The 26,895-nt window shown below is 41.3% G+C and overlaps 2 protein-coding genes across 8 annotated transcripts in view; one reads left to right on the forward strand and one right to left on the reverse strand.

Moving 5' to 3' along the window:
* The window catches only part of LOC311443550 (uncharacterized protein), a 167,971-nt gene extending 150,283 nt beyond the window's left edge, over nt 1-17,688 (forward strand). The window contains exons 6-9 of the mRNA XM_084533833.1: nt 4,022-4,130; nt 12,294-12,369; nt 14,287-14,353; nt 17,451-17,688. Coding sequence (XP_084389959.1) covers nt 4,022-4,130; nt 12,294-12,369; nt 14,287-14,353; nt 17,451-17,528 — 330 coding nt within the window. The 3' untranslated portion in view covers nt 17,529-17,688. The remainder of the gene's footprint in view (nt 1-4,021; nt 4,131-12,293; nt 12,370-14,286; nt 14,354-17,450) is intronic.
* Nucleotides 1-26,895, reverse strand: part of CHST8 (carbohydrate sulfotransferase 8) — a 176,691-nt gene that overhangs the window by 128,784 nt on the left and 21,012 nt on the right. For 6 of the 7 annotated variants that reach the window (XM_084533820.1, XM_084533816.1, XM_084533822.1 and 3 more), the window contains one exon: nt 3,898-4,121. In XM_084533820.1, coding sequence (XP_084389946.1) covers nt 3,898-4,006 — 109 coding nt within the window. In that variant the 5' untranslated portion in view covers nt 4,007-4,121. Of the gene's footprint in view, nt 1-3,897; nt 4,127-26,895 lie in introns of those variants that run through there. The other variant, XM_084533821.1, reaches the window with a different exon arrangement.

The raw sequence follows: 26,895 nt of genomic DNA on the forward strand, positions 1-26,895 counted from the left end.
AGTGATGTGCATTATATAAATAAAACTGTACAGACAGAATGCTTGTCAATCAGCAAGAAAGGCTCTACACCCACTATCCAGGGCATATATACTTTGTAAGCAGTGGTTTCCAACAGATAAATGTAATCAAGGTTTATATGCTCACAGAAGCCAACAGGATGGGATTGTTTCACTCGAAAGATCAGAAGAAAATTGTAACTAATGTTGTGGAAAATTACTTTGATATTGCTTTCTCAGTACAGCATCACAATTAGGTAGCAATGTGAAGCACAGGGAAAGAATAAATGAATAGTAACAAATCAACACAAACAGCTACTGTCAGGAGTACTTTGCTCAGTGAAAGTAATGTAAGCATTACTTAAAGTTTTATAACTGTGGATTTTATACTGGTTTAAGTAGTACATCAAGGTCTCACCATCATGCTTGCTTGGACTAAAACAATCAAGGGCAATTTCCAGAACAGACAGATAAAACTAAAGTACCAAAGTATTTTTATTAATCTTGTTTCATAAGTTGTACCATCTTAAATTAAAGATGACTGAATGTACTAACGGTGAAAAATGCCCTTTTGGACAATGCAAAACTCTCCTATGGTGCTTTTCAGTGGAAAATAAGCATTATCGACTTTTCTACAGCTTTCCTGATGAGATTCCAGTGCCTGCAAATGCACTTTGCTACATAGAAACTACATGGGAAATGCAAAACCAAAGGCTAATCCAATAAAACTCTGCCATGCAGAATCTGTTGTCCTAAGTAGCTTAATGACACATGCATTTGTTCAATTCTATTGAGAGAGCAATCAGACAAGCAAATTATAGCAATATCCAATCTCCATTAGAAACAGACCCCTCTGAGGAGAAGCACTGCAGAACGGAAGGGAAGCATCCTTTTCGGCACACCAAAAATGCCTCTTGTGACTGACAGATTTTCACAGGAGGCTGTCTGGCAATGAAATATGTCTACTCTCTTTTTAATGAAATGAATGGCTATTTTTTCCTGTGCCCTTTAAGCTGCCTAATATCTTTTAGCGATAACTGGCATCATTTTCAGAAGCAGTGGAGGTGAGGAGTTTCTGAGTCCACTGGGAGCTGAAAGCACTTAACACACATGAAAATCAGCCAAACAGAAATAAGAGTAATTGTATTGAGCACCTTTTACTCCAGGGTACAGTCTGCTTCCTATTAACATAAATTGTAATTGAATGTGAGAATCAAGCAATTGATTACACACTTTTGGCAGTAACAGCATTGTTGGGATGTTCATTTTTTAGCTGTGCAGAACCCTGCCCCCAGCAGCAGAACACATCATGGGGTGAGTTTCCTTCATGGGAGTGCAGCAGGGAGGGACAAGGGGAGGGCCTCGCTTCGAAGTTGCTTTTATTTAAATGTGCTTGGCTGTCCCATTCACCAGTTAGATCCTTCTCAAATATCACCTCACTGTAAAGCAGTCTTTTCAAGAGGTTTCTGAGTGAGAGGACAGAGGTAATACAGGTCAAGATGAGGGGACCAGTAATAAAAAGATAGAGATTGCACTGTTTTTGAGGTACCACTAGAAATTCCTTCTCCTTCAGGAGCAAAGATTTATTTTTTTCAATATAAAGATACACATTTAATGATGCACCAAAGTCCTGCCTGTATTTGCTGCCCACTTGTCTTTCCCCTCACTCCCAATCCACTGGCAATTGCAGGTGACTCTAAGATGGACAGGAGTCCCAAAGATAAAAACTTTTCCCACCTTTAATGCAAGCTGGTGGCTGGGCAGAGGGAAGAAACCCAAGCTAGTGACCCTGCTGAGGAAGAGGATGTACCCCGAGCTCAGAAATTACCATTCTGCTTGGCTCTTGTGCTTTCTGTCTTGCTGTATGCTCAGACACAAGGATGTTGGAAGTGTTGGGGGAGGAGAATTAGGTGACCAAGGGAAGGGAAACTTCAGAGATTGCAAGAAGTTAAAAGCAACCAAAAAGGAGATGATGGGAGAGAAAGGGAACAGGATAAAAGTCTTTAGGAAAAGCAGTGAAGCCTGTTCTCGGAACAGAATAGCTTTTGTGCAGAAACATGATTTAAGCCCTAGGGACTGTCTGATCAGGAGTGCTACTGCGTCTTAAAAAAGGGATTTGACCCACCATCACACACAAATCCAGCTGGGGCAATTGAAGCATCACCTGCCTCTACCAGGGCTTTCCAGCCCAGCAGGCTAACATGGGCTTTAAGGTAATAACCTTTTAAATGAGAAAAGGGGAAACAATCCTTTGGAGTTTGGGCCCCTGCAGTTACTGAAGGTGATCTGCTGATGGTTTGATTCCTTCGGATCTAAATCCTGCTTGTTAGGGCACAACCACAGCATATCGAGTATGTGGCTAACAACAATTTAAAGGTGGGTTTGTTCTCAGCATAAAACCAAACCACACTTACTAGATGGGAAGGCAGGCCCAGGACAGTAGAGGTCCAGGGCCACGGCTCAACAGTAGAGGTGCCTCAGTGATTTCTCTCTCACATGCATTTTGTGCTATCACAGATGCACCAGTGAACTTGTATGGTAAATTTAGGAGGTATAATTTCTGATTTTTTCTTTATTTTTGTGTTACTGTACAGACTTCATAGCAGTATTGATTCCAAATGAATATGCACAGGCTTGAATGTGGCCAGTACTGTCAGTTTTAATCTGTAAGCTCTTTTGCTTCTAAATATACAAAAACAAATTAAAAAAGCACCGAAGTAACTGTTTAGTTCTCTGTTTTCCATGGCACGCTGATGATTCACTACATCTACAGTTTCAGCTGAGTGCCTGCTTTCAAGATCGGTGTGCAGTTGGACTAAATAATGAAAATATTAAAGTATAGATTGTTCAGTGACATGGAAATAAGGAATTAACAAACCAGGACACAAAAATTAGCACTTAATTAGCACTTAATGTAACCATTTAAGAGTTCTCTGTGTTAGGGTTCAGCTCCTTTAAAGATGTTACTAATATTTTATCTTTAAAATATACACAGTCACATTGACTGTGCAATGAAGACATCAGTTAAATAGACTTTTTATAAAGTACGCATTTAGTCAAAGGAGAATTTCAGTGCATATATGAGCAAACACAATGACCAAACCTCTGAGCATAAGGGTATTATTATGAGCTGAAGTAACTGCACTGACATTTGTCTAGGCTCTAAACCAGCCTTCATTACAGCCTTAGTCAAAGAGAAAGCGACTGTAAGTAAATCAAGAGATGTCTTGTGCATTTTCACACTTCTTGCATGCCCCTTGTTAAAAGGAAACCACTGTTTCAGTCCAGCTTTCCAGCTCTCACAGTAATGTGCTCTTTTTGCTGTTTAAAGTTAGTAACCTGAGAAGACGGCGTGCTTATGAATAAAACTATGAGATGTTTAATGAAAGTTATGCACATTAAAGAAATACATCCTCAAGTATTTTAAGTTTCTTGTGTTACTTATTTTATGCATCTTTTATTTTGCATCTCTATGACACTGAATATTATATACAAGGGAAGGTGGATTCAGAGGCATGTATTTGTAGGAGTTGAACTTCGGGCAGAATTTCTCATTTCCAGATTTACAGTGGTATAACTGGCAGCAGAAGTGGGTCTCAACTTTAGCAGACAATTAACTCCATCCAGCTGGACCCAATACACCTTGGCAACAATTCCCACATAATCAGTCAGTTGTTTCTTGGAACCGTTTTATTTACAAACTTTTTTTTTTTTTTTTTTTATACCACCACAACAAAACCAAAGTGTTAATTAATCTCAAAATAGCTTTTGTTTAAAAAAAAAGAATACATACCTGTGTTCAGGCAACCTCTGTGAAATATGTAAAATGTGTTAAGGACATAAGTATAAAATGTTGAATGTGAAAGAGCTAGTGAATCAGACAGAAATAGGAATGCTAACCTGGTGTCTGCTGATGAACTATTTCTTCTGGATCCTGCAGGTGAATGAAGACAATGAGCCCAGCTGCTCCAAACAGCAAGATGAAGGAGAACATACATGTCAGCCTCATAATTATTGTTCTCAGATCAATCCAGTTTTGACCCAGGAAAAGAACTGCATGCAGTCTCCAGGGCGCTCTTCAGTCATAGTTTCATCCTCTCATCTGAAGTCTGGCATAATATTGCCTACAAAAGGTAAAACACAAACCCCTAAAACTTAACACATGCAACATTTATTTGTTTGAGGTATATTAGTTGATTTAAGTCCTTGTTTAGACCAAGTAACTGATTTCTCTAGTATTTCCTTGGTAAAGTTAATTGCAGTCATCCAGTCAGTTTCTGCCCCATTGGTTTGTCTTTAACTATATGTCACCGTTTTAACATGTTGAAAATGTGATGTAGAATATCATTAAAAAAGTGTAACTTGGGAAAAATGGTCATGCCATGGCTGTAATTTAAAGAGAAAATCCTCGTAATTGTTCTCTTGCTTCGAGTGAATCACGTGTCACTTTTTATTTTCCACTGATGATATGAAAACTATAAAGTGAGATAATATGGGGAAAAAGACCACACGAGCAGCTCCTTGCATGTCAAACATGGGGAGAGTGATGAACCTGCTTCAGCCTTAAGGAAAATAGCCGAACTAGAGTGGTGCACCTCACATACATCACTACGCAGCCTGTTGAAAAAGCTCTGTGGGAGTGTTGTTTTCTAAGGGAAATGCTGGTCACAGTGCTTGGGCCACCTTTCACTGGCTTGCACAAAGCGTTAGCAAGCAGAGCGCAGGGAGCAAGCTGGCTGTCTGCAGTAGCACTGGACACTGGAGCTGCTGCCTCTCCTCCTTAGGGAGCTCTGAGCAGGTTTCTGGGCTCAGTGCTGCAATTCTCACTGCTGGCTTTTACACTTGCAGTTATGTGCCATCCCAGAGAAACAGCAGCAGTGCTAGTCCCAGATGGGCACCGTGTATGTGATTCTAAACCCCTGACTGAGCACAGTCCTAAGGCAAATATTTCACTTTAAGCACACAAATAGTCCCACTGGAACCAATGTCCATTCTGGTAAGACAGTAAGAAGTGAATAAATGAAGGAACGGGAACCATAGAGAAAAACCATTAGCAGTGCCACATGGCTTTAATAATTAAAAGAAATGCTTTTCCACACAAGTTTGCTGCGCCTGCATTTTTTGGTAACATATAGGAAGGTCCATTAGAGCACAGGCATTGGAACTTGTTCCTGATAAACATAGTCAGATTTCTTATCAGCAAATTATTCAACACAAGAACCCAGGCTGGAAACCACCAACAGATCACAGCAGTGGCCATCACTTCACTTTTCTTGTATTTCTAATTGAAAATGTGAGCTGGTGAGAAGGTTTATGAAAGTGGTCTTTATTTACAAAAGAGGTCTTGGATACAGAGACAGTGTTATATTAGTTTGCAGAGAGGATGAAAGATGATGATTCAAAGTAATTATTCCAGGAAAAGTCTTTAAAGATTTCTTTATATTCCTGGAATATTTAGTGTTAGAGGCAACTTGTTTGCTTTTCATGGTTTCCATGGCTGGTTTTCAATTCTCTGCAGGGTATTGATTTTCTAAATTTTTAAAATGCACCAAAGAAGGACACCATTTGTGCAGTCCCAATGAAGTAATTTCTGTGACTCTGACTGATAAGGTTATTTAGTGGCAACTATATTTATTCTGTGTGTAAAGCAGCCAGAGGTAAGCTCCAGGCCAGGAACATTGGTGGATGCATGTATCTTAAATGAAGGCTAAGCACTAAGTTATTTTTATACATAGGCAAGTGCAGCTTTACAGTCTGTTAAAAATTATGGCAGACATTAACTGAGTATTTTTATTATTTTTTCCCTTAAACCTTTCTCATCCTTTTAAAAGTAAAACCAAAACGAAATTATGTTAAGCAAAGCTGAATCTGTATGGGTCCTTGTGCAATTCCATCTATGTGTTGTGTGCATGTCTATGGATGGATGTTTGGTTTTTTTTTTTTGCACATACATTTTATATATATGCATGTTTTCAGGATCGAGTACTAACTCTAAAGCCCCAGTGGAGCCAGATTAGGGAAGGAGGATTAGGCTTCAGAGCAGTCGTGTTACAGTTCCAACCACTGTTGCTGTAAGCAAGCAATTAGGGAACATGAACAACTTTGCCCTGAGTTTACTACAGAATGTGTTCGCACTAAATAGACAGTAGTTGGAATAAATGAGTATTTAGGACCACATCCATCTGTGACAAGGCTGGTACAACACCAAAATCAGACCATCATTTTGTAATACTGTACAGTCAGACCATTCTAAGAATGATATTTAGTTTCCTAACATAAATATTTCCCATTTTCTAACCTACTTATGCTCTCTGCATACCCATGGGGAGGAGAATGCTACTACCCCAGTTTCACAGGAAAGAAATGAGGTAAATTTCTTGCCTGAGATTATACAGGAAGGCTGTGATGGAGTAAGAATTGAAGGGTCTCCCAGCCCTGAGCTGGAGTCGGCAGTGCTGCCCTTCTCTGCTGGGAATGCCCAGGCAGCTGGTGAGGGAGAGCTGGCAAGAAATGCATGACCATAATTTGAGAGAGAGCAGCTTAAAAAATCCATTCCCAAATAACAAGGTTTTTGTATTTGCTTAATGCTGAGTTTTAAGGTCGTTTTTTGAATGAATTATACCCTTGAGCAAATATGGGTTTCTCAAACAATTATTATTAGCTTAAAATGCTAAACCATTTTCCCTTTTTGATTTGTTGAAATGTTTTTGTTTGAAGTAAAGGCAGCATCAAGAAAGAAGGTCCCTAGCCAGTTTTTAATTAGTGCGAGAAATGCTAGAGTAGCCGTTTTTAACAGTTATAATGTTTACATTATTCCGTATCCTATAGGACATCTGTGCTGAGCATCACATAGTCTTTTAGGTTAGACACTGCAGTGTCTCAGGGACACCTCACAATGCAGCAGTAATGAAGGCTAGATGAAAGCATATATTGACAGAAGAAAAGGCCACGTGTGATTACATAACTCCAAAGCAAGACTACTGTTATTCCCTGGTCACAAATCTTTGCAAGGACTGAATGTAGAGGGAGTCCAGGAAGGAAGATGAAAGAGAGCCTCCTTCCCCTCAACAAAATTAATACCTCTCAACAAAACACAAACTTCAGAGATCTTTAAATTATGGGACTAGGCTTTTCCCATCTCTATTCTCCTGTAATTATTTTTTCCATCAGTTGACTTTAATTAATGTGTCCTAGGAGAGCAAACCTGCTGAATGGGAACTACTGTTTTATAGATGCTGAGTGTGTGCTTCCCAAGCCCTGCCAGGCTGGGCCGTGAGCTGCAGGAGCAGAGAAACTCTGAAAACAGTTGGCACCGACTAATACATGTGAATGAAGTATCCTCATTAAGAAACATTTGAAAATATAGTTTGTAGTTAAACTGCATCATTTAAAAGATGGATTAGATTAAAAGAAAAAAAGTGACGAGAAATCTTAGTGGAGCATCAGCTAACAGTTTCTTCAGGCAATGGTTCCTCAGGCATATGAGGCAGAGGCATGCGGCACATGGCAGCTCAGGACTGGCGCACACAGAGCCCCATCGTCCGGGAGGCACAATTTTTGCAAATCCATAGCCTTCATTTTCTACTTTGGATTTGTAGTCACATACTTTAACTATGCTCCTTGCAGTGGGCAATAAGATGTTTTTATAATTCTGATTAGTATTACTGGGAGTGCAAGAAGATAAGGTTGCAAGCAGCTTCCAATCAAAACTCCATTTTCAGCTGCCCTGAACTCACAAAACAGATGGAGAGCGGTTCACCAAGATGTGCCATAATGAATTGAAACATCTAACTTTTAATTTATTCTTCCTTTATACATTTCTGCAGTGGATAAAACTCCTAGGTATCAATATGTGTTTTTCTAAGGCTTCCCATTACAATGGTATGTGAATGCTCTGCCCTTGAAAGCAGCAGAGCTATGTGTATGTGCAGATAATAATTAGCACTCAGGTAGCACTTTCCAGTTCAAAGACATTCATTAATCACCACAGCACTCCTAAGAATTGTGAGGTGAGGAAGTATTAGCATTGGGTAGGAGAAGAGGTGCTGCATCATTAAAGCAGACTTTCTCAGGAAAAAAGCTGTATAGTTTTAGGTAAAAAATTTGTTTGTGGAAAACAGTTGAATATTTTAGCAAAATTTTCAGACATCATAGCTTTTATTTGCAAACATAGAAGCAGGACTAATTCCCCCCTGCTCCCAGGCAGGCAGAGCTGAAAGCCTGTTGGAAAGACACTGCAAACCAATGTGATGGGAGAGATGGTTTGCATTAGCTGTTTAGTTGGAGCTGTGCTACTGCAGTGTCTACTGCCGAGCCCGTCTGAACAGGAGTTACCTGCAGCTCCTTGGGGAAAGGTCTGGCTCGGAGAAGGAGGGCCTCAGCCTTCTGACAAAGCAACTTTTGTATAGACAAAAGTTAAACTGAACTTGTTAATTTAAATTTTCTGAGAAGAGTGACACAGAAAGCAGTGCTTTGGAAGTCTGCTGTTTTTGCAGTTGCCCTCTGGAAACCTAGTGGGTGAACATTTTTACCACAAGCAATTTGACATTATGGTAGTGGTCAGTCCAAGAAAGGCACAGAGAGACAGTTTTCTGCCAATGTCCCTGTTGTTTAATTCCTCATACGAGATGTGATAGCCAGCCTGCACTTGGGATTGTGTCTGATAGCACACAGCTGTTTGTGCATTCATGAGTTCTGTGGACATTACACTTTCTTTCTTGTCTGCCAACAGGTCTGTGTGAAGAATGACATTGGCAATGTAATAATCTAGGGGCATGATTTACTTCTTTAGGTAGAAATGCAGGGGATTGCCTTTGGTCCATCTAGAAGAGGATCTTTCCCTAATAGGGGCCACAAGTTGATGCTTTGAAGTACAAAAACCTTGCAGGGCAAAGCGGTAGGGTAACTTGCTCCCAAGAAGAGGTCTGTTGATCCTTACTTGAGGTCACCTTTTTATGTGCGTAGTGTATCTTAGACTGGCTGTTCTAGGAAAACATGATAGGGCATGAACCATTCACAGCACTACAAATGTTTCAACTTTTAACATTTAAAAAATGTTTAAAAAGTGTTTCAAGAGCTCAGTCACTGAGTGAGAACAGGCAGAATTAGCCCGCAGATGGAAGAAATTGAGCAAAGACGAGAAGAGAAGAGGCTGTTTTCTGGTGTGGCACCAGGGGAAGGACCAAGGTGGGGCAGAGACCCTGTAAGGTTCCTACCCACTGCAGGACACGTCTGTACTCTCCCTTCTGGGGCTCTGCTCTGAGCTGCTGACGCAGCTCCAAGTCAATCAAGGAAAGCAAACTAATGCCAATCACAAGTTTACATTGCCATAGACATCAGCAAGTCAACAAACTACCCAAGCTGTTTGCAAACATCTACTGATTGCTAAATTGGACAATTACAAGTCACCTATGAATCAATGTAAATGTCTAGTTTGCACGTACACAATAAGCATCATTTCTTGTGCTGTGCAGGCTGCAAGAACCAGTTCCTTTAGCTGATAGCAGGCTGCTGGTTTAGAGCAGCGTCAAAGCCTGCCGTGTATTCAAAGTAGAGAGAGAGATGTTTATAAAGGCAGAAATATTTTTATAAAACAATCTTTACGAAATAGAAATAAATACTAGATGTTAAATTTCAGCATTCCTCCAGCTGATCTGAGAGGGTTTAACTGAGAGCTGTTGGCAGCTGTGATGGGTTTTTGTCTTCTGCTGTACTCTGTTTTGTGTGTTCTGAAAGGGGGCCATAATGGAGCACTCACTTCATGTGTTATTAAGCTAATTTTAGTTAGATTGTGTAATATAGTTAGAGGCTGGGATAGTGACAGGGAGCAATTAGCTGAATGGGAAATATCAAAATACTAGTACTACAAGAATATTAGAAAAAGATTTGCTATTACTAGAGAAATGATCATTTCTAGATGCATTTGCTGTGTTCATATGAGCTGTGTGAACAACTGCTGCTTCTCGGATCTGAAGCTGAGCCAAGGACGCATTTCCTTATGCAGAGCACTTACAGAGACAAAAGGCCTTCAAGCACCGGGCACTAAGTTTCCCTGTCACTCAAGCATCCACTCTCTGCTTTACTCCTGACTCCAACATCGGGCTTGTCATGACATTTGCAGAACAAAAATAATAATAATAAAAATAATAAAAGTATATATAAACATTACTCATATTCATATAGGTAAAACTAACTTTTTATAGCAGTTTTACAAATGCAGGCATGGTACTTGAGGCGTAGATATTACAAGTCATATTATTCTGTAGCTGTCAGCACTTCTTCTTGGAAATAGGAAATGCAAATGAATCCCAAGTATTATGCCCCAAATCCTCTAACTTTTTCAGCACAGAAAGAAATAAGAAACTATTAATTCTGTGGCTGCTTTCATTCACCAAACATTCATCTTTTGGTGCTGGATTTTCTGTCACTGTTGTTGCTGATGTACCAATAGGACAAATGCTTTGATTTGCCCCGAGACTGGGAAAAGACAAAATTGTTTCTGGCTGATATTTTTAATCAACATACTTTAGTTTTGCTTGGCATGCTTCAACTTTGTATGTTATTACATTCGTCTTTGAGTAACAAAAAGCAAATATTTTGAAGACGGATGAAATAAGAAATTTTAAGTTTCATTTCTTTAAAACGGCTCTGGCAAGTTCTTGGAAATCAGAACTGAGGTACTTGGGCAGAGAGAAGTGCCTCCGCCTTCTCACCTCTGTGCCATAGCAGTCTCTCTCCAAAGCCTGATGGTGAGCCCTCACCCATGTACATGTAGCTCTGCAGGGCACAGTCTGAGCAGCTGGCCAGGGGTGCCAGATGCACAGAGCAATTTAGCAGTTTGAATTTAAAGAAGAGAAAGCATAACTCGCCTCATGTGATTTCATGCAGCATTACTTTAAGCTCTCAGTTTTTCTAAGAACCACTTGCAGAGGCAGGAATTGGCGCTCGGGTGAATCAGACCTACTGACCTGCCTGATGAGCTGGCACCTCTTCTTCTCCACAGCTTCATTAGTGTCTCCCGTGTCCCAGCCCTCCTGAACACACACACTGAGCCGACCACCTAAGTTACATCCCACCCTGCACACACCATCAGTGTTGTGGGAAATCAGGCAGAACTTACTGCCTTTTAACAGCTCTATTCCCCAGTCTCTGATGTCATTACGTGTCTCAACTTTCAGCATCTCCTCCAATTATGCAAAATGGGGATTTCAAGATATGAAGAGAATCCTGAAAATTGCAGGGCCCCTTTTTGCTCATATATACATGAACCCATATTCTGTGAAAAAAGGGAAAAATTGGGTTCAGAAGGATTTCTCTTCTTCGGGTAGAAACTTACTTTGTCATCTACCAGTAGGTCCAGTTCTATTCTGTTATGTGTGCCAGTTTTGTCCTTTCAACGTGTGCACCACTAGAAGGTATGCTAGCCCACGTAACATGCTAAAATCTGAATTTGTCATAACTGCAAAAAGCTACAAAATTGTTTTATGTGGCTGAAGTCAGAGCAGTAGTGCATGACCCCTTTTTCCCATTCTGAACCCCCTGGCAAAGCTGCTCCTCTCATCTCCATCACACGTACAATTTAAGACCAAAGACCAAAAGGGACAGCACTCAGTAAACAACCAAAATAATCCTTTCAAAGTCGAGAAGATTTCATTCCTATCTTTCTGGGTGCAAATCATAGCAGGAGTCATGTGTTACTAATCCCCTCAGTACTGCAGTAGGTCTGTAGCAAGCTAATACACACACCTCTCCGAGGTCCTTGAGGGGTTATAATGCTATTCCTAAGCTAAAATATAATCTCCAAAGCAGTTTGAATTGGAAATGAAAAAAGTCTTCTTTACTTTGTTTCAAATTAACATCTCACAGGAATTGTACAGTGGCAGTGCAAATAGTGAGTGTAAATAACGAATTTGTCTGGCTTTCTTCTGCGCTGGTATGGAAAGGACACGGCGCTGCAGATCCCCACAGCCGGGCCCCCAGCCCTGCCAGCAAGGTTTGTAGGGCTGTTGTCCCTCCTAAAGCGTTTCATTACAGAAAACTCCACTGAATGCAATGAACTCTGGTCTGAAATACAGAGGAAAGGTGCCCAGGCTTTCAGATATCCACTTGGTTCTAGGCAGAGCTCAGTCAGAATGCTTCCCTCTCCCAATACTTGCCACTTCTATTTAAAGCAACTATCACACTTTTCTAATTTTTTTTTTTTAGGTGATTGCATCATTATATGACAGTGATGGTTGCACCCCTTGAAATACCCTTCTTCAGTTGTCCTGAAGTTGTTTCATTTGTCTCCTGTATAGGTTTCCTGGCTACTCTGAATAAAAACAACTTCTCCCAGAAGATCTGGAGCAACTGTAGTGAGCTGTACTTCCAGAGGTAGGTCGCCAAACAAGTGACTGCCTAGCCAGATTCTCTCCTTTATGTCTGTATGAAGCAAATGTACATTGGAGTTTGCTTTTATAAATTATTTTTTCTGTTCAGTTTTAAATGTGTTAAGGTTGGAAAGAGGACAGAGTTTAAAGATTTTTTGAGCTTTTTTATATCTGTATATATGGACACATAAAGATTATGTTCCTAACCATTGGGTAAAAATTCTATTCACATGCCAAACTGCTTGACATCATGAGATTTTAAATAGTTTTTACAACAAGGATTATAAGTGGTTTCATGTATGTGTGTGGGGCCCTGTCCTCCAGCATTATAGCTTACCTCTGTGCCATGTGCAACGTGGTTCACGTAATGTAGTGTGGAGGTTTGTGATTCCCAAATGTTATTTCCTTTTCCTAAAACTATATGGAGAGTCTTTGTCTAGGAGTCATAAGCAAGCAAAAAAACCCTGAGGAAAACTGTAAAATGGTCCCTGTAAACTGGGAATTAAAAACCTTTGTCACACGTGAGGGTGGTTTTAATTCTGCACTTGAGGAAACAACAGGCAACAAAAATTCTGCAAAAGCAGAAAGAAAACTACCTCTTAGCTCACACTGTGTCTGTTTCATTGTGATGCTACTATGGTTACTTCAGGAAGACGAAAATAGCCCTCATAACCTTGAAACGGAACATTTTGCTGTGGCAGTTGAGTGGGTTCCTTTATTGACTCAAGCAATTTTCGTAACTGTGTACATCTGATTGTTTTCACCTAATACTGGCTCTCTTAATCCTTCTAGCCACGATGACTAATTTGTTTCTTATTGAAATTTTACAAATGCTTTCTCCCTAATGAGAGATCACCATCTGTTGAGTCAAGGTACTTTTTCACTTGGACGATGTCAGTATATCAGAGATAAGTTATTTCCTGTTGTTCTTGATTTGGGCAGTTGAAATGCAGCAGCTAATTGAAAGGAGATACTCTGTAAGTAGGTCTAGTTGGAAAACAATGTCTTTTCCTTCTCTAAAATGCCTCTGTTACATTTTATTTCCAGCTGAAAATTTTCTCCCAGGATACATAGTAAAGCAAACTGAAATAAATATTTGCATTTTATTTTGAAGTGCAAATTTCTAAATGAAATAGATTTTTTGTTTGGAATTCAGTTGTCATGTTATGGCAGTGTATAAAGGGAAGCTGCTCTGACTGCTGGAGGATAATTTGGCGTGGGTGTACACAGACGTAACTGTTACATGAGACAGTCTGCATAGGCTGAGAGGTCTGAAACAGGGATTGAACCCCCCCAGCTTTGATGCCATGTGTGCCTAAAGGGGAAAAAAAAAAAGAAAAAAAAAAAAAAAGCCCTGCTGCCAGCTGGGAGATCTCTTAGGCATATATTAGGGAATTAAAATATCTGGGGGCTTTGTCGTCGCTTAAAGAGGAGTGAATTGTTGCGGTGTAATGACAAGTGAGGGAAAATACAAGTGGAAGCTGGTGTGTAATAAGGATTTGCAAAGAGTCAAGAGCTCGGATGTGTTTAGGAGGTTCCTCGGGGATGCAAGCCAAGTGTCTGGGGTAGATAGTGCCTGCTCAAAGGCAGCACGAAGGTATGTTTATCAGTATTGCATGGGAGCATTTACGTAGGATGGTGAGTATTTGCCCTAGCCTTGCACTGCTTGGCTTCTGCAAGTTTCGCATTTCACCAAGGTCAGCTCTGGGGAAGGTGTTCAATACCACCTGCAGTGTTAGCACGGCCATGCTCTGAGAGATGGAGTGTGTGTAGCTGCTAACAGAGACAGACATGGTCTGAGCTCAGAAATGTGACTGTTTCATTATGTGCTGCATATAGTAACTGGAGGTCTGTGTGAGAAAAGAGGTGCATCCTCCTTTTTTCTTTTAATTTCCTTTCTCCCCCTTCTGGCAATGCATAGATCCCATCAGCTCTTCCCAGATCGTCATTCACATGGAAACTGGGAAGACACTTGGACCACAGAAGAGGTATTTTGATAAGTATTTTCAAAACCAGGAAGGTCTCTCTGAACCTGATGCCCTTTTTAGTCTTTCCAACCAAAGGAGACATGCACACAGGTGTCTGGGGAGGTGCAGGCTGCTGGTTCCTCATGGGGTGTGATTGCATCCCCCTCCTCCCAACCACCTGGTGCAGAGCCTGAGAGATGCACAAGACACGTCCATCCCCAGCTCCGTGGCCCCGTGGACCCTTCTCCCAGCAGTACCAAAACAAAACAAAACAAACAAACCAAACCAAACCAAAACAAAACAACAAAAAAAAAGTAAGAGCAAGAGATTTATAAGTTGGACTCTTCCAGTGTTGTGGTTCATCAAACAGCCCCAGGAGCCCCCAGCCCCTCCTGGCTGAGTGGCAGTGTGGGGGTGTAGAGGGCAGCAAGGCACAGCCAGGGCATGGCACAGAAATGCACCTGCACTTGGTGGGGCTGCAGCTGGGTTCCCACCACCCCATCTCCTGCCACGCCAGGAAGGGCTCCTGGAAGCACAAGCTGCTGGGCAGAAAGAGAGAGGTGTCCAGACCATCCTGGGCCACAATGTGTGATCAGGAGCTACTGAGCACCTTGGCACAGGTACAGCTCTCACCTCCTGTCGGTTCAGCACAAGGCTGTCTGGCAAAGGACCTCAGGTCCCCATTTACACAGGGGAGCAGAGACCAGCATGGTGGTCGCTGTACGAGCAGCTGGGACACCAACATGGGATCCACAGTGCTTCCCTATCTGAATGCTACTGTGCTCCACAATTTCAGGCACTCCAAATTTCAGAGTCAGAGAAAACTTGTGGATTTTAGAACAACTACTCAGCCTTTTAAACAGAAGAGGATTTTCAATAGTGAGCTGTAATGAGAATCCTGAGTAGGCATGAACTGTCTTTAAAATCGGTTCTGTGATGGTAGTAGAGTGAGAGAATATTACTGTTTGGTTTGCTGTTATTCAATTATTTTTAAGCACCTTTTGTCAGATTTGTAATAAGAACAGATAAGGCAACTAGCTGCTAGGCATACTTTGGTGCTGTAAATATCGGAGATCATTAAATGTCACTGGGAAAGTTCCCGTTGTTACATTGATACTCCATAGGAATGGATATCCTCTATCGACTGGGTGCATTTCACATCAGACGCGGTTTGTAACTCCATCTGCATTCAGCGAGGGGAAGGTAAACAGCCTCAAAACTCCTGTCCCTTCCTCCCCCTTCTTGCTATAATACAGAGAGGCGTAATGATGCCTGCTCTAGACAATGGAACTATTTGTCAAAAGTAGTTGTCACACCAAGGAAAAAAATGTATTCTGGTATTCCCCTCCACAGTGCCAATGCTCTGGCTGTGCGATTGAGATCCTAACCAGTGTGTTAGGGCTGGTGAATGAGGCTCAGCTAACTAAACAGCAAAAATAATATAAAATGGGGTTCTTTGCCCGTCTGGTGTGTTTGCCCTGTACAGGCAGGGTTACTGTAGTGTCAGGGCCAGCATTGGCATCTCTTGTTCCTGTGCATGCTGCGTCTCCTCTGGGTTGACACCAACCAAGAGTTCTGGCGGGGGGCTGGGGCTGTTACTGCAGGCAGCAATATCTGCTTTCATTACTGAAATGGAGGGATTTGCATCCAAAGAACCTGACTGATGTTCAAAGAAATGGATGTTAGTTTTCTGATGCCATTAACATTTAATGGTTCTGTTAGAGGTACTAGAAGAATTAGGTTTTAACTGTAGATCTTGTGGTAATGTCAAAAAGTAAAGGAAGGCTGAGACTACATCAGTGCAGGGATCGCTGGCCTGACTAAGACTCGGTAAGACTAATTTCAGAGAGATTCTGCTCACACCACAGCATCAGTCTTTGTCCTGACACCCGTAATACACAACTAAGTAATTCTTGTTTTCTTGCTGGTTTGTTTTTACAGTTCCCATTAATGTAATGTTTCTGTGCCTCAGTCTTCATTCAATGTTTCCTCTTCAGCACTTGTCTGAAGGAAAGAAGTAATTGCATTGATTTTTATTTTATTGTTTTACATAAGGATGCATTTTTGCACAGGGAGGAGTTACATGATTTGCATGAGATCATTTAGGCTGTTTCTTACAAAAGCGATAGCTGATGCTGGTTTTCTTATGCCATGGATAAAGGCTGTAATCATGAATTCGTTAGCGATAGATAAAATTAAACTAATATTTTATACAGTTTTTCCTGAAGACTTGTTCAAGTTTTTGTCTTTTAAATACAAAACCCATATGGAATAAAATGTGTATCTGAGGGGTATTTCCTGCTAGTAATATTACTAGGGTAGCGTCATATGTAATCTTAATTCCATGAAGCTTGAAGAAACTTGTATAAAAAAAAAGAAGAAGAAGAAGAAGAATTAAAAAGAAATGCTATTGTAATGCAAAAGGTGACCTGTGAAAAGTCAAGGCTTTAGTCAAGGGACCAGGGGTGCTGCCATATGCTGTAGATCTTGTTCCACACCTGCAGCCTGCTGAGCACTGCAGCTTTTGTCGCAATTAAGGGAAGTCTGATTCTTCTCTGTTCTGCACAGTGTTTGGCAGACTGCTTAGCTTTGGATTTCATTGGTTACATCATTGTAATATCCCTTTCAGACTTCAGTTTTCTGATGATAGCACATCACTAAATGGTTTTCTTGCTCAGTCATATCTCACTTTACTGGGGTTGCTTGGGGAAACTGCACAGTGTGCAGCCCTACAGCTCTGCGGCTGGAGCTCCTGGGGCTGTGCGAATATGTTGTCCTACGTGCTCAGTTTGATTAAAAAATTAAAAACCTGCATTTTCAGATCAAGGGTTTCATTAAGCTTTCATTAAACTTGGATGGCAGCAGCTAGTGGTTACAAACAGAAGTTCCCAGCAGATAGTTCCAGAGAGGCTGAGCTTCTCTGGTTTGCCCACAGTGGGAGTTATCCCCAGGATAAACTAGATCAACTATGCTTAACCTGTGAGAAAAGATGCTTAGCAAATCCGTCCACAGAAATAGCCAACAACTGAGGTTCAATGGTCTCCTAGGACTTTTAAAGAAATGACTATTTTAATAATAATTTCTGCTTTTATCACCCTGCAATTATTTCATGATGAAGAAGCCTGGTGTGGCCCAACCAGGAGCACTGAGGCACACGCGGAGCCAAGCAGTCTTCAGGCTGCCCACAGTGGGCTGACAAGTCTGCCATTCAGATCAGGATGATAAAGAGACAAGGTTTAACTCCTGGTTCCATCAGGCTGTTTTGATATTGAGGTCCACACATCCAGAAAGCAACCTCCAACCTAGCACCTGATGGCTTCTTAAATCTTTCACAAAAATTCCCTTCCAAGCCACAAGGCTGTACATTTACAAACTGATTATGCTCCCTGACCCTCAACTCCGGTGCTGGCAAAATCCTCCAAAGCTTAATTCTGACTATTTGCATTTCCTGAGCCATCCATGAGTGCTCCATGGTTTCGCTTCACACACTTTCAAGAAGCCTGTCACAGACACGGTGTTCTCCAGTGCAGCAGATGGGAACATTTACATTTGGTGCTCAGAGGCTCTGCTTTACTCCCGTTCTCGGGAATTAACCTTGCCTAATCTTTGTGAGCACTTTTCACCGTGAGCCATCCCACCACTGGAAGAAACTGCTAAGCTCGCAGTGTGTAAATATTTGTATTAAGCTATCCACGTTTAAAATCAAGACCTTAAAAATAAAATAGTTACTGACCTTTCAGCTCATTTATAATTAAAACCAGTTCTAATGTTGTGCATATAAATAATAGATAGCTGTTTTCACAGATCAATGCCTTCTCCTGCTTTATAAGAAACATTTTTAAGTAAAATTATTGTGCTTTTAAGTTTAATAGGAAAATTTGATGTGTTAGCAACTATGGGTTGATCTCTGTACATTTTTCAATTGTAAATTGCACTTTAAAAATGCAAACAATTATTAATATTGATTTGGACTAAAACAATATTGAATTTCAATATATTTCTGGCTCTTTTATGAATTACCCTGCGCAGCCAGCGTGATTATGATGAAAGAGTATTTGCACGCTCAATTTCTTTTCAGCAAGAAACCTTGAAGAGTGCTAGTTGTGTTCAGGCTGATAATGATAAACCCATACATTCAAGGAAAATAAGACTACCTCAAAATCTCAACTGAAGCATAGTGAATGAATATTTCATCCTATCCGTGCACTTCTTCTATCATGCTAGCTAACTTTGGTTATGAGCAAATATTGAGAATTTGTTAGAATACAGCTCCCTGCCTGAGCCCTCTGTTTTGGCTGTGCATCACACGCAGTTATAAAATGATGTAAATCCATCATTGCAATTTCCTGCGACTAAGTAAAGAGAGGAATATATTCATGGCCTCCACTGCTCTAACACGCCAATTTATTTAAGTGCCATTAAAACCATGTTTCTATTCTGCGGCTGGAACAAACATTTCCTGGCTCTGCTGGCCGAGGTTTTGAGCTTTTCCTCAGACCTCAGCTGTAATCTGAAGGCTGTTTGCTAATTGCTTTCGGCGGCATCCCAGCATCTCCCTGGAGGCCTGATCCCGGGGACAGCCCTTCCCCACGCGCTGCCTCGGCCGGCGAGGTCGCTCCAGCCGAGTGCCCTCATTACAGGCCCGGAGGAGTGGGTGGCACGGTGTCCTGCCGAGAGCAGAGGTACGTGGGCAGAGCTGTCTGGAAAACAGAAAGCCTCGCCTCCAGGGAAACAAGATGTGTATTGAATCAGGACAAAATGTCAAAGTGAGATTTTTTTGTAGAAATGGATTTTCAGAAAAAAAATTAATTTATTGGGACCTCAAGTGGAGTTCTCATTGTGCTTGGCTGCTCCCTGTGTGGATGCTATGCAGAAAACTGCTGAGGGTTCCCAGGCCCATGGAAGGCTCTGATTCTCCCTCTTCACCCTCTTCCCCTTCCCTCACGTGTTGGAAGGGCGCAGACTGGGGCTCAACTTCCAGCAGCTCCCTAGGAAGCAGCTGCAAAATTCACTTTTTGCCAGAAGTGCAATTGCGAAGCATTTCTCAGTGCAGGCAGCAGCTGGATGAGACATCATTTTTATCCTTCCAGTGAAAAATATGTTTTTCCAAACTTTCTATTTCCACACAGAAAACTTCAGATCTGTGAAAAGGGCATTTTCTCACTGAAAATCCTTCTGCTGGAGAATTCCCCAACCAGCTCTTTTTCTGGAATTTACTCCCACATACACTGAAAATAACCCAAACTTGGTGGCTTTCCAGTCATGTTACAAAAGCTAATGTTTTGCTAGAGTCTCTGGTGACAGCTGAGGTGTGCTGCTTCTGCTAAGAAAGAGGTAGGTAGTGAGCCAGCAAGTGACTGCAGGGCTGGTCTGAGTGCTGCTGGGCCTTAATTCAATTGCGTGTAATGAATGATTAATAACATTAAAGCACTTAACCTTGAATAGGGTTGTAATTATCTTGATTATAAAATAAAATCCAGAAAGCATTTATGGCATTTGCTATTTTTAAACCTTGTTGTTTAGGAGAGCATGATTCAAGAATTTTGCACACTTGAAATCAGTACAGTAGGGAAATGAAATGAAGCGTGCTAGTCCTTGCTGGTACCTGGCAGAGGTGTTCTCTAGTATGATTTCACCCTTCTGTGAGTAGAGTAGTGGGTCTGTAACAGCAAATGCCTTGTGTTCCTTCATTTCATGGGTAATCTTGTTTCACAGTTTTATGCTCATATTCCCATAAAATTATGGTCACCTCTCTGTTTTTTCACACTGAAATAGCATTGTGGCTTTGATTAGAGCCAGTCAATTTTCTTTGCCAAAATGGCTTCTTAACAAAGCAGTCCCTTTCAGAAAACCTCATCTTTGCTCATAATTTTGTGATGTAAAAGGTGTGTTCCTTGGAACGGCTTTCTGTGTCCTGTACTGCCAATCCTAACACTCTGGATATTACTATAATTTTACAATATAAACATGTTGTATGATACATAGTACATCAATAAAAAATCCTCTTGTGGACTCCTGTCTCCAGGGAAAAAAAAAATGGAGCTATATCTGTTTCATGTGGTACACACAAGTCATGGTGCCTCTCAACAGACAGAAGTTCAGTTTTTAAGAAAGAAGGAAACTTTTCCTGTTAATTTTTCCTTAGGTTAATCCAAGGCCTCCCTAGTGACTATATACTCTCTGGCTAGATAACTTCGGATACACCACAGATGTTTTACCTTCCAATCCCAGCAACTGCAACTCAAAGCTAATTCTGCATGGCCTGAGAACAGGCATAATTTTGTGGCTTTTGAGGATCCCCCACGGGGTGTTTTAATTGAGCAAGAGAAAGCGTGCTAGCTGTCAGGTGATGGGGTCTATTACACTGTAAGGATCTACTCCTAATACCTGTCCATCCTGGCTTTACTGTGTTATATTTCTCAAGAAATTCCTTTCATCGTCCTGGTTTTAGATAAGGAATTTTAGCATTCTCCATCCTTACTCTGGTTTGTGTCACCCAGGGGATGTTTCCTGACACCCTAAGCTTGTGCCAAAATTCTCGCTCAAGTTCACTGCAAACAACTTGTGGCTCCTTAGCACCTTTCTCTCCAGACCAATACCTGCTCATCCTAGCAAGAGGGAAATATCCAGAGGCCGTATCTATCTGTTAGTAATTATTGTATGTTCTGCTGCTTCATCAGATGACAACTCATGGTTTACAGTGTGACTCCAGTGGAGAAAAAACACTGTTGGATTTGAGGAAAATATACTTCTTTGAGTCAAATCAGGCTGCACATTATTTCTATCCCACTTGCTATTAGCAGTGCGTGGGCTGATCACTAGTAGTAAGCTGTGGTTAGAACAGAACTGAAGCTTTGCTGCTCTGGGTGTTACATGTTGCTGTAAAAGTTTAATCTAACGAACTAGAGAAGCCATTAGAGGAACTCCTGTGGTTCCCGATAGCAATGTTTCAGCTCTGCAGCCCTCTTCAGGGCTAGCAATGACTGGAGTTTATGTACATTCACCATGGTGAAAATTACAGCTTAGCCCATACACTAACTTGCTGTGTGGACCGCAGTGTTAGAGCCCCAAAATACCCTGGTATAACTGTGAGTTAAGTGCACCATTTATTCTGGACTTTCCCACCTTTCAACCAGCCCACTCCATTATTTTTTTTTTATTTATAATTTTCTATTTGTCTTTACAGATGAATCTCCCATCCCTTTTCAGTAGCACCATGACTATTATTAAATGTTGCATTGCAACACAGGGAGGGGCTGAGACCCTTTCAAGCCCTGAGCTCTGGTTTAAACACACTTCCAGCACACAATATGTGAAGAATGCACTACCAATTCTTTCCCACATATATATACAGTAACTGCTCTAATATCATAATTTTGTGCAAAATATTACTAGAGCTCAGTAAAACATAATGAATTGGGAGCATCAGGAGTAACATATGCAAACTGTGCATTTGATGGTTAATGGTTATGATGTATTTGTGTTTTAGAGACCTACTGAAACATAAAAAATGCTATTTTGGTTTGCACTATTAATGGTAGCTTCCTTGTTGCCTCCATTTATCTTTTTCTCCTTCTTGCTTCACCCTTTTTTTTTTTCTAGTCTGCCGATGTATAATGAGCAACTTCCTGTTGGAGTGTTTTAATGTCAAAGACATTCAAGTGATAACCCAGGGGAGCTGGGGGAAACACAAACAGTAACTGTAGGCAGAGAACAGGGACTGTGTGGTGGAGGAATTTTCAAGCTGAGTGTATTGTGGGCAATTTCTAAACTGTTATGGAAAGTATCTAAGAAAACCAGCCTTGTTGTCATACACTTATTTATCTGTTCAGGGACTCAAAAAGCCCAAACTGAAGACCTGTCAGAGGTGGTGAAATGTCTGAGCCATGTCAGCACTATCACCTGGCCTCACTCCTGCAGCTCTTCTCAGTTCAGTTACAGGAAAGGTGAAGTTGGGCAAACAGATCCCTTCCTGTTACATGGCTCTTGTACTATTTCCTTGGCCTTCTGTTTACCCCTGACCAAAGTGCTAATTCCTAATGATCATCAGTATCTCTTCACACTAAAAAAACACTACAAAACTGAAATCATCTTATCAGGGAAGAAATACACAATACTACAAATGAGGTTCTGAAGCACAGGGTGTATGTAAAGCATGATCCTTTCTGAGCAGGCGGGCTGTTACTTGGGTGAGATGCCTTAGAGTAACTGGTGACTGCACCTTGAACAATTAGCAACTGTTTTTCTCCTGCCTTGTGCTGCTGACTGTGGATTTGCTGCCCTTCAAAATGTTATGACTAATACATAAAGGGCTGCTCCTCTCCAGACACTCAACTTTTCACTAGCTAGAGACTTTTAAAAAAAAAAAAAAAAAAAAGAAAGGAAAAAAAGCCATAAATCTGTCTTTGGCTGTCGGTCTCTAGGCATGTAACCTTTACTGTATATGCCATGCTGGCATTCATTGTCTCGTCTGCACTGTGTATATCAGCCTTACTTCCTTGCTGTGTGCATTGCAGTCTCTTAAATCCTTCTGCATTTACTCTTCATCCTCCTCCCCAGTAACTACAAAACTAAAAGGGAAGAGGATCTCTTGGAAAAAGAACCCAAAAGGGTCTAGGCAATATTTTGTGCGGAATTTCTCTCCTTGGACCTTTATATATCATTGGTGTACCCTTCAAGACACCTTTGGGGTTTTGAAACCAATTTTCCATCATCATTAGTGAGAAACTTCGTGCTTCCTTTCATTAATGTCTGGTAGAGGAATGAGAAGAAGTGCTGTATACGCACACTCTTTTTAACTTGATGCCATATGCAAATAATTAAACAAGGCACAGAAGCAATGGTTAAAAATTCTGCAAAACTTCCTCATTAAACTAAGCAATTATCTGCAAGAAGAGAGAGATCTGAACCCTCTCCCTCCATATCCACAAAAAAATCTTCACATCTTGCAGATGTTTCATTTTTGCCCAGAAGGAGAAGAATCACATTTAATTACTGTCAGGGGTGAGGACAACATGGTGGGTGCATAGATGGTGACATTCGGTTTGTGTCCGTCAGTGAGGTGGCTGTGACTTTGCATGTGATCTGCTGGCATATTGTATGCAAGATCACACCTCTATGCAAAATTGGTGGAAATGTTAATCGAGTTCCCGTGATGTCATGTGCTGCTGTGCAAAAAAATGATTCATGGAACTCTAGGGCCGCGATTTGCTCATTAGTGACTGTACAACTCAAGCAGTTCATACTTCCAGCCCTCTCCTCCTGCCTGCTGCATTACATTGGCATAATGTCCGTGAGCTGGGTTGTGAAGTGAACTGAGCAAACTGATTCAGCTCAGAAACAGTCCATCCAAAAAGAATGGCACTGAAGGAAAGTCATATTTGTGGAGACAAGTGTATTTTCAAAGCACGAAATCAGAGTAAAACCCTGCGTGTTCTAGTCCTGAAGTACAGTTTATCTATTTAGTCACCTGCATGGTCCCTGTCACTTTAATAGCCAAGATTTTCACAATCTGCAGTTGTGAAAACAATGTTGTTGTTCCCATTTTATAAATGAGAAGCCAAGGTAGAGAAAACTGAAGAACTCCCTTAGAAAAGTGGGAAATCTGCGGACAAGGAGAGGCTGAGTTTGGATTTTCTACAGCTCAGGTTAATATTCCAGGTACTGAATCATCCTCCTTTTCTTTAGTTACTGGAGAATAATGAAAAAGGTAAAATGTTTATTTTTTATATAAGAGGAAATTGAATATGCAAATCTGAATATGAGAATAGAATTTTTTAAGCTTACAGCAGAAGTTGTGTAAATCTGCCAAGAATTTCAGTTAAGCAACTGTTCCACACTAGATAGGATGTAGGTTAGTGGTTTCAGCAAATACACAGATAATTAACAGAAACTTCCTTTGTTCTAGCTGACAACATAAAAGCGATGCAAGAAAGAGGAAAAAATCACTTGGGAGTGGTGTGGCATCTTTCAAGGTTTCCAGTCTGAGACACACAGGATTACATCTGTGAGGTTTTCTAGTGCTAATGAAGGGGTGTCAGGGTGGCAGCACAAACCCCAATGTATTTGCTGAACAGGCACGACATGAGGAGTAGCCCAAATCTCCTTTTTTCAGAGACTGGCGAACAATTGTTAAGGGAAGACCACACACATTGTCTTCTCTTTCATCACTGGTACAGCCTGCTGCAGCGAGCAGGTCCTGGGCTGCTACCCGCGCTGCGGCACAGGGAGCAGGTTGTGTGCAATACATAGCCAGGATGTCACTGCTGTCCCCGTGGAGTGCCCTTGCAGGTCTACATGTGTGCAGAGAGGACCCGTTCAACAAGGACTGTAAGACAAAGGGAGTTAACTGGCTGGCAAGCTCCTCTTTTCCTCACTCCCTCCAAGAGCTGATAACAGCTGAGCAAGGCACCCTATTAATTTATTGCAATAGCGAAGCCCATGGTTAGTGGGATGTGAACTAGGGCAGCATCTACCAGAAAGTAGGAAGCACCCTCAGCAGCTTCTCCCTCTGTCTCCTTGCATCATATTGCTTTATTAGTAAAGTTAATTTTATTTAGCTTTTGTAATAGCAGAGTTTTGTTTCTATAACAAAAAAAGTTTTGTTTCTATAACAAAAGTTTTACAACCAAGCAAGTAGTGAGCAAGTTCACCGGTCAGGGCTGTGAGGTGCTCAGCAACTTTTTTAGATTAGTTCCTGATAGGTGTTTTATGAAGAGCAAGGTTAGCACTTCAGGATAAAAGCAATTCTGAAGTTTCTGGGAGGAGCTGGGAGGTGGTTGTAAAGTGTGTCTAACAGGCAGCAACAACAATCAGACACCAGCACTGGCAAAAGAACTTGCTGAGGTGTTTGTTGCTGCAGCCTTGTTTGCCAAATAAGTTGTCTGTAAACTCTGTCATCATTAAAATTCTCCGCAGTGATAACAGTACTTTCCCTGGAACATTTTGTTGAAGCTTGCAAATGGAATTATCTACTATGACTGCTCTTTTGAGCAGTGTAAATCTTCAACAACAGTCCTAAATAAACCTGTGATATACAGTACATGGAACACCTAGTTTTATAAATATCTCTGCAGAGGAACGCTAGAGGTAGGAAGAATAAATTACAAAGAAGAAAACAGCATTTTAAAATGTACTCTAACCCTGTTTACTCCCTGCCTCTTTGCATTGTTTCACATTAACTTAGCTCTAGCCTATGGAAAGGCAAAGGTCACAACTTTTATTTGCATAACACAAGGTTTCTAAATAACAAGCATTAAAGGAGTAAACCTTTGCAGGGAAAAAAAAATAAATAAAATGAACAAGAAATAATAATTTAGCCTCTGTGGCCAGAAAGATATCAGCACTGAGGAATAATGTGCCGCTTTAGCAGAAATACATAAACACTATCACCCGCATGCACAAGAAACCCCAGAAACACCGATCTCCCTGCTGGGGAAGAAGTATCTCATTTCAGTGGAGGGACATCGAATTACTCTTTGTTGCCTTCTAAGTGCTCAGCCTGCGGCACCTCACGCCATGCAGGACAACTGTGTTTCTGCTTCAGGCTGTGACTGCTCCTCAGAAATTTGAAACAATTTCCACAAAGTTGGGTGTCATCCCAGGCACGAAGTACTTCTTAATCCAATCCTAAACTACTATGGTACGTAAATGTCCAAAGCTGACTTTAGTGCCCGGAAAGGGAAAGAGATGTTCAGCACTGGCCTCTTGAGCACCCTCTGTGATCTCATGTTTTACAGCCCTGCCACGACAGTGAAGCGTGGGCTGTTTGGAGACAACCAAAATGTTCTGCCGCACCCCACCGCAGTGATTCAAAAGAGTCTGCTCCACCATACAGCATGTATAGGAACAAGGAACTGCTCCTCTTCTCCCATTCCACCCCAGCCCATCTCATTCTTGCACTGCTCATTTTGGTCAGTTTTGGAATGAAAGAATCTGGTCAGGCAAAAGACCCTATAAAGTTCATATGGGATAGTGATGCTCCAGGTGTCTTATTGCAGAGCAGCTAACAAATCTAACGGATCTTATCCAGCAGAAACAGTCGTGTTACACTGTCCAAAGGAGATTAATAACTGTAACCCAGTACAGAGGTTACAGTGCTGCTGTGCCCAGTTAGCTATGCTATGCTATGCTATCGTACCTTTAAATAATGTAGAGCAGGAATGATAAATCCAGTCATGTGTTAGGGAGCTTGTATCATTTTCTACCTATCTGGAAGATGACTTTTGTCACCCTTGCAATATAACTCTGATGCAGCTGCTACGACTGCCACATGCACTCCTGGCAGGGGAAAGCTCAGTTTTTTAAGTATTGGCCATGGTGAAGGATGATTGGGAAGAAATACAGAATTCATTTTCAGGATCACCTTCTACTCACAGCAAATGAGAAGTACATATGGATGTTTTCATTTTTCACGCTATACTGCTGTCCCGCGGGGCTCAGGTTTCATCACTAGTGTCAACGCAACAGTCAGTTGGTATTCATTACACCAGAACTAGAGCAAGGAGTTTCTGAAGACTGTAAGGAAAACATATTTGGTTTCTCATGCTCAAGAGAAACTTTGG

This window comes from Aythya ferina (assembly GCF_964211825.1).
Source record: "Aythya ferina genome assembly, chromosome: 12".
Lineage (NCBI taxonomy): Eukaryota > Metazoa > Chordata > Aves > Anseriformes > Anatidae > Aythya > Aythya ferina.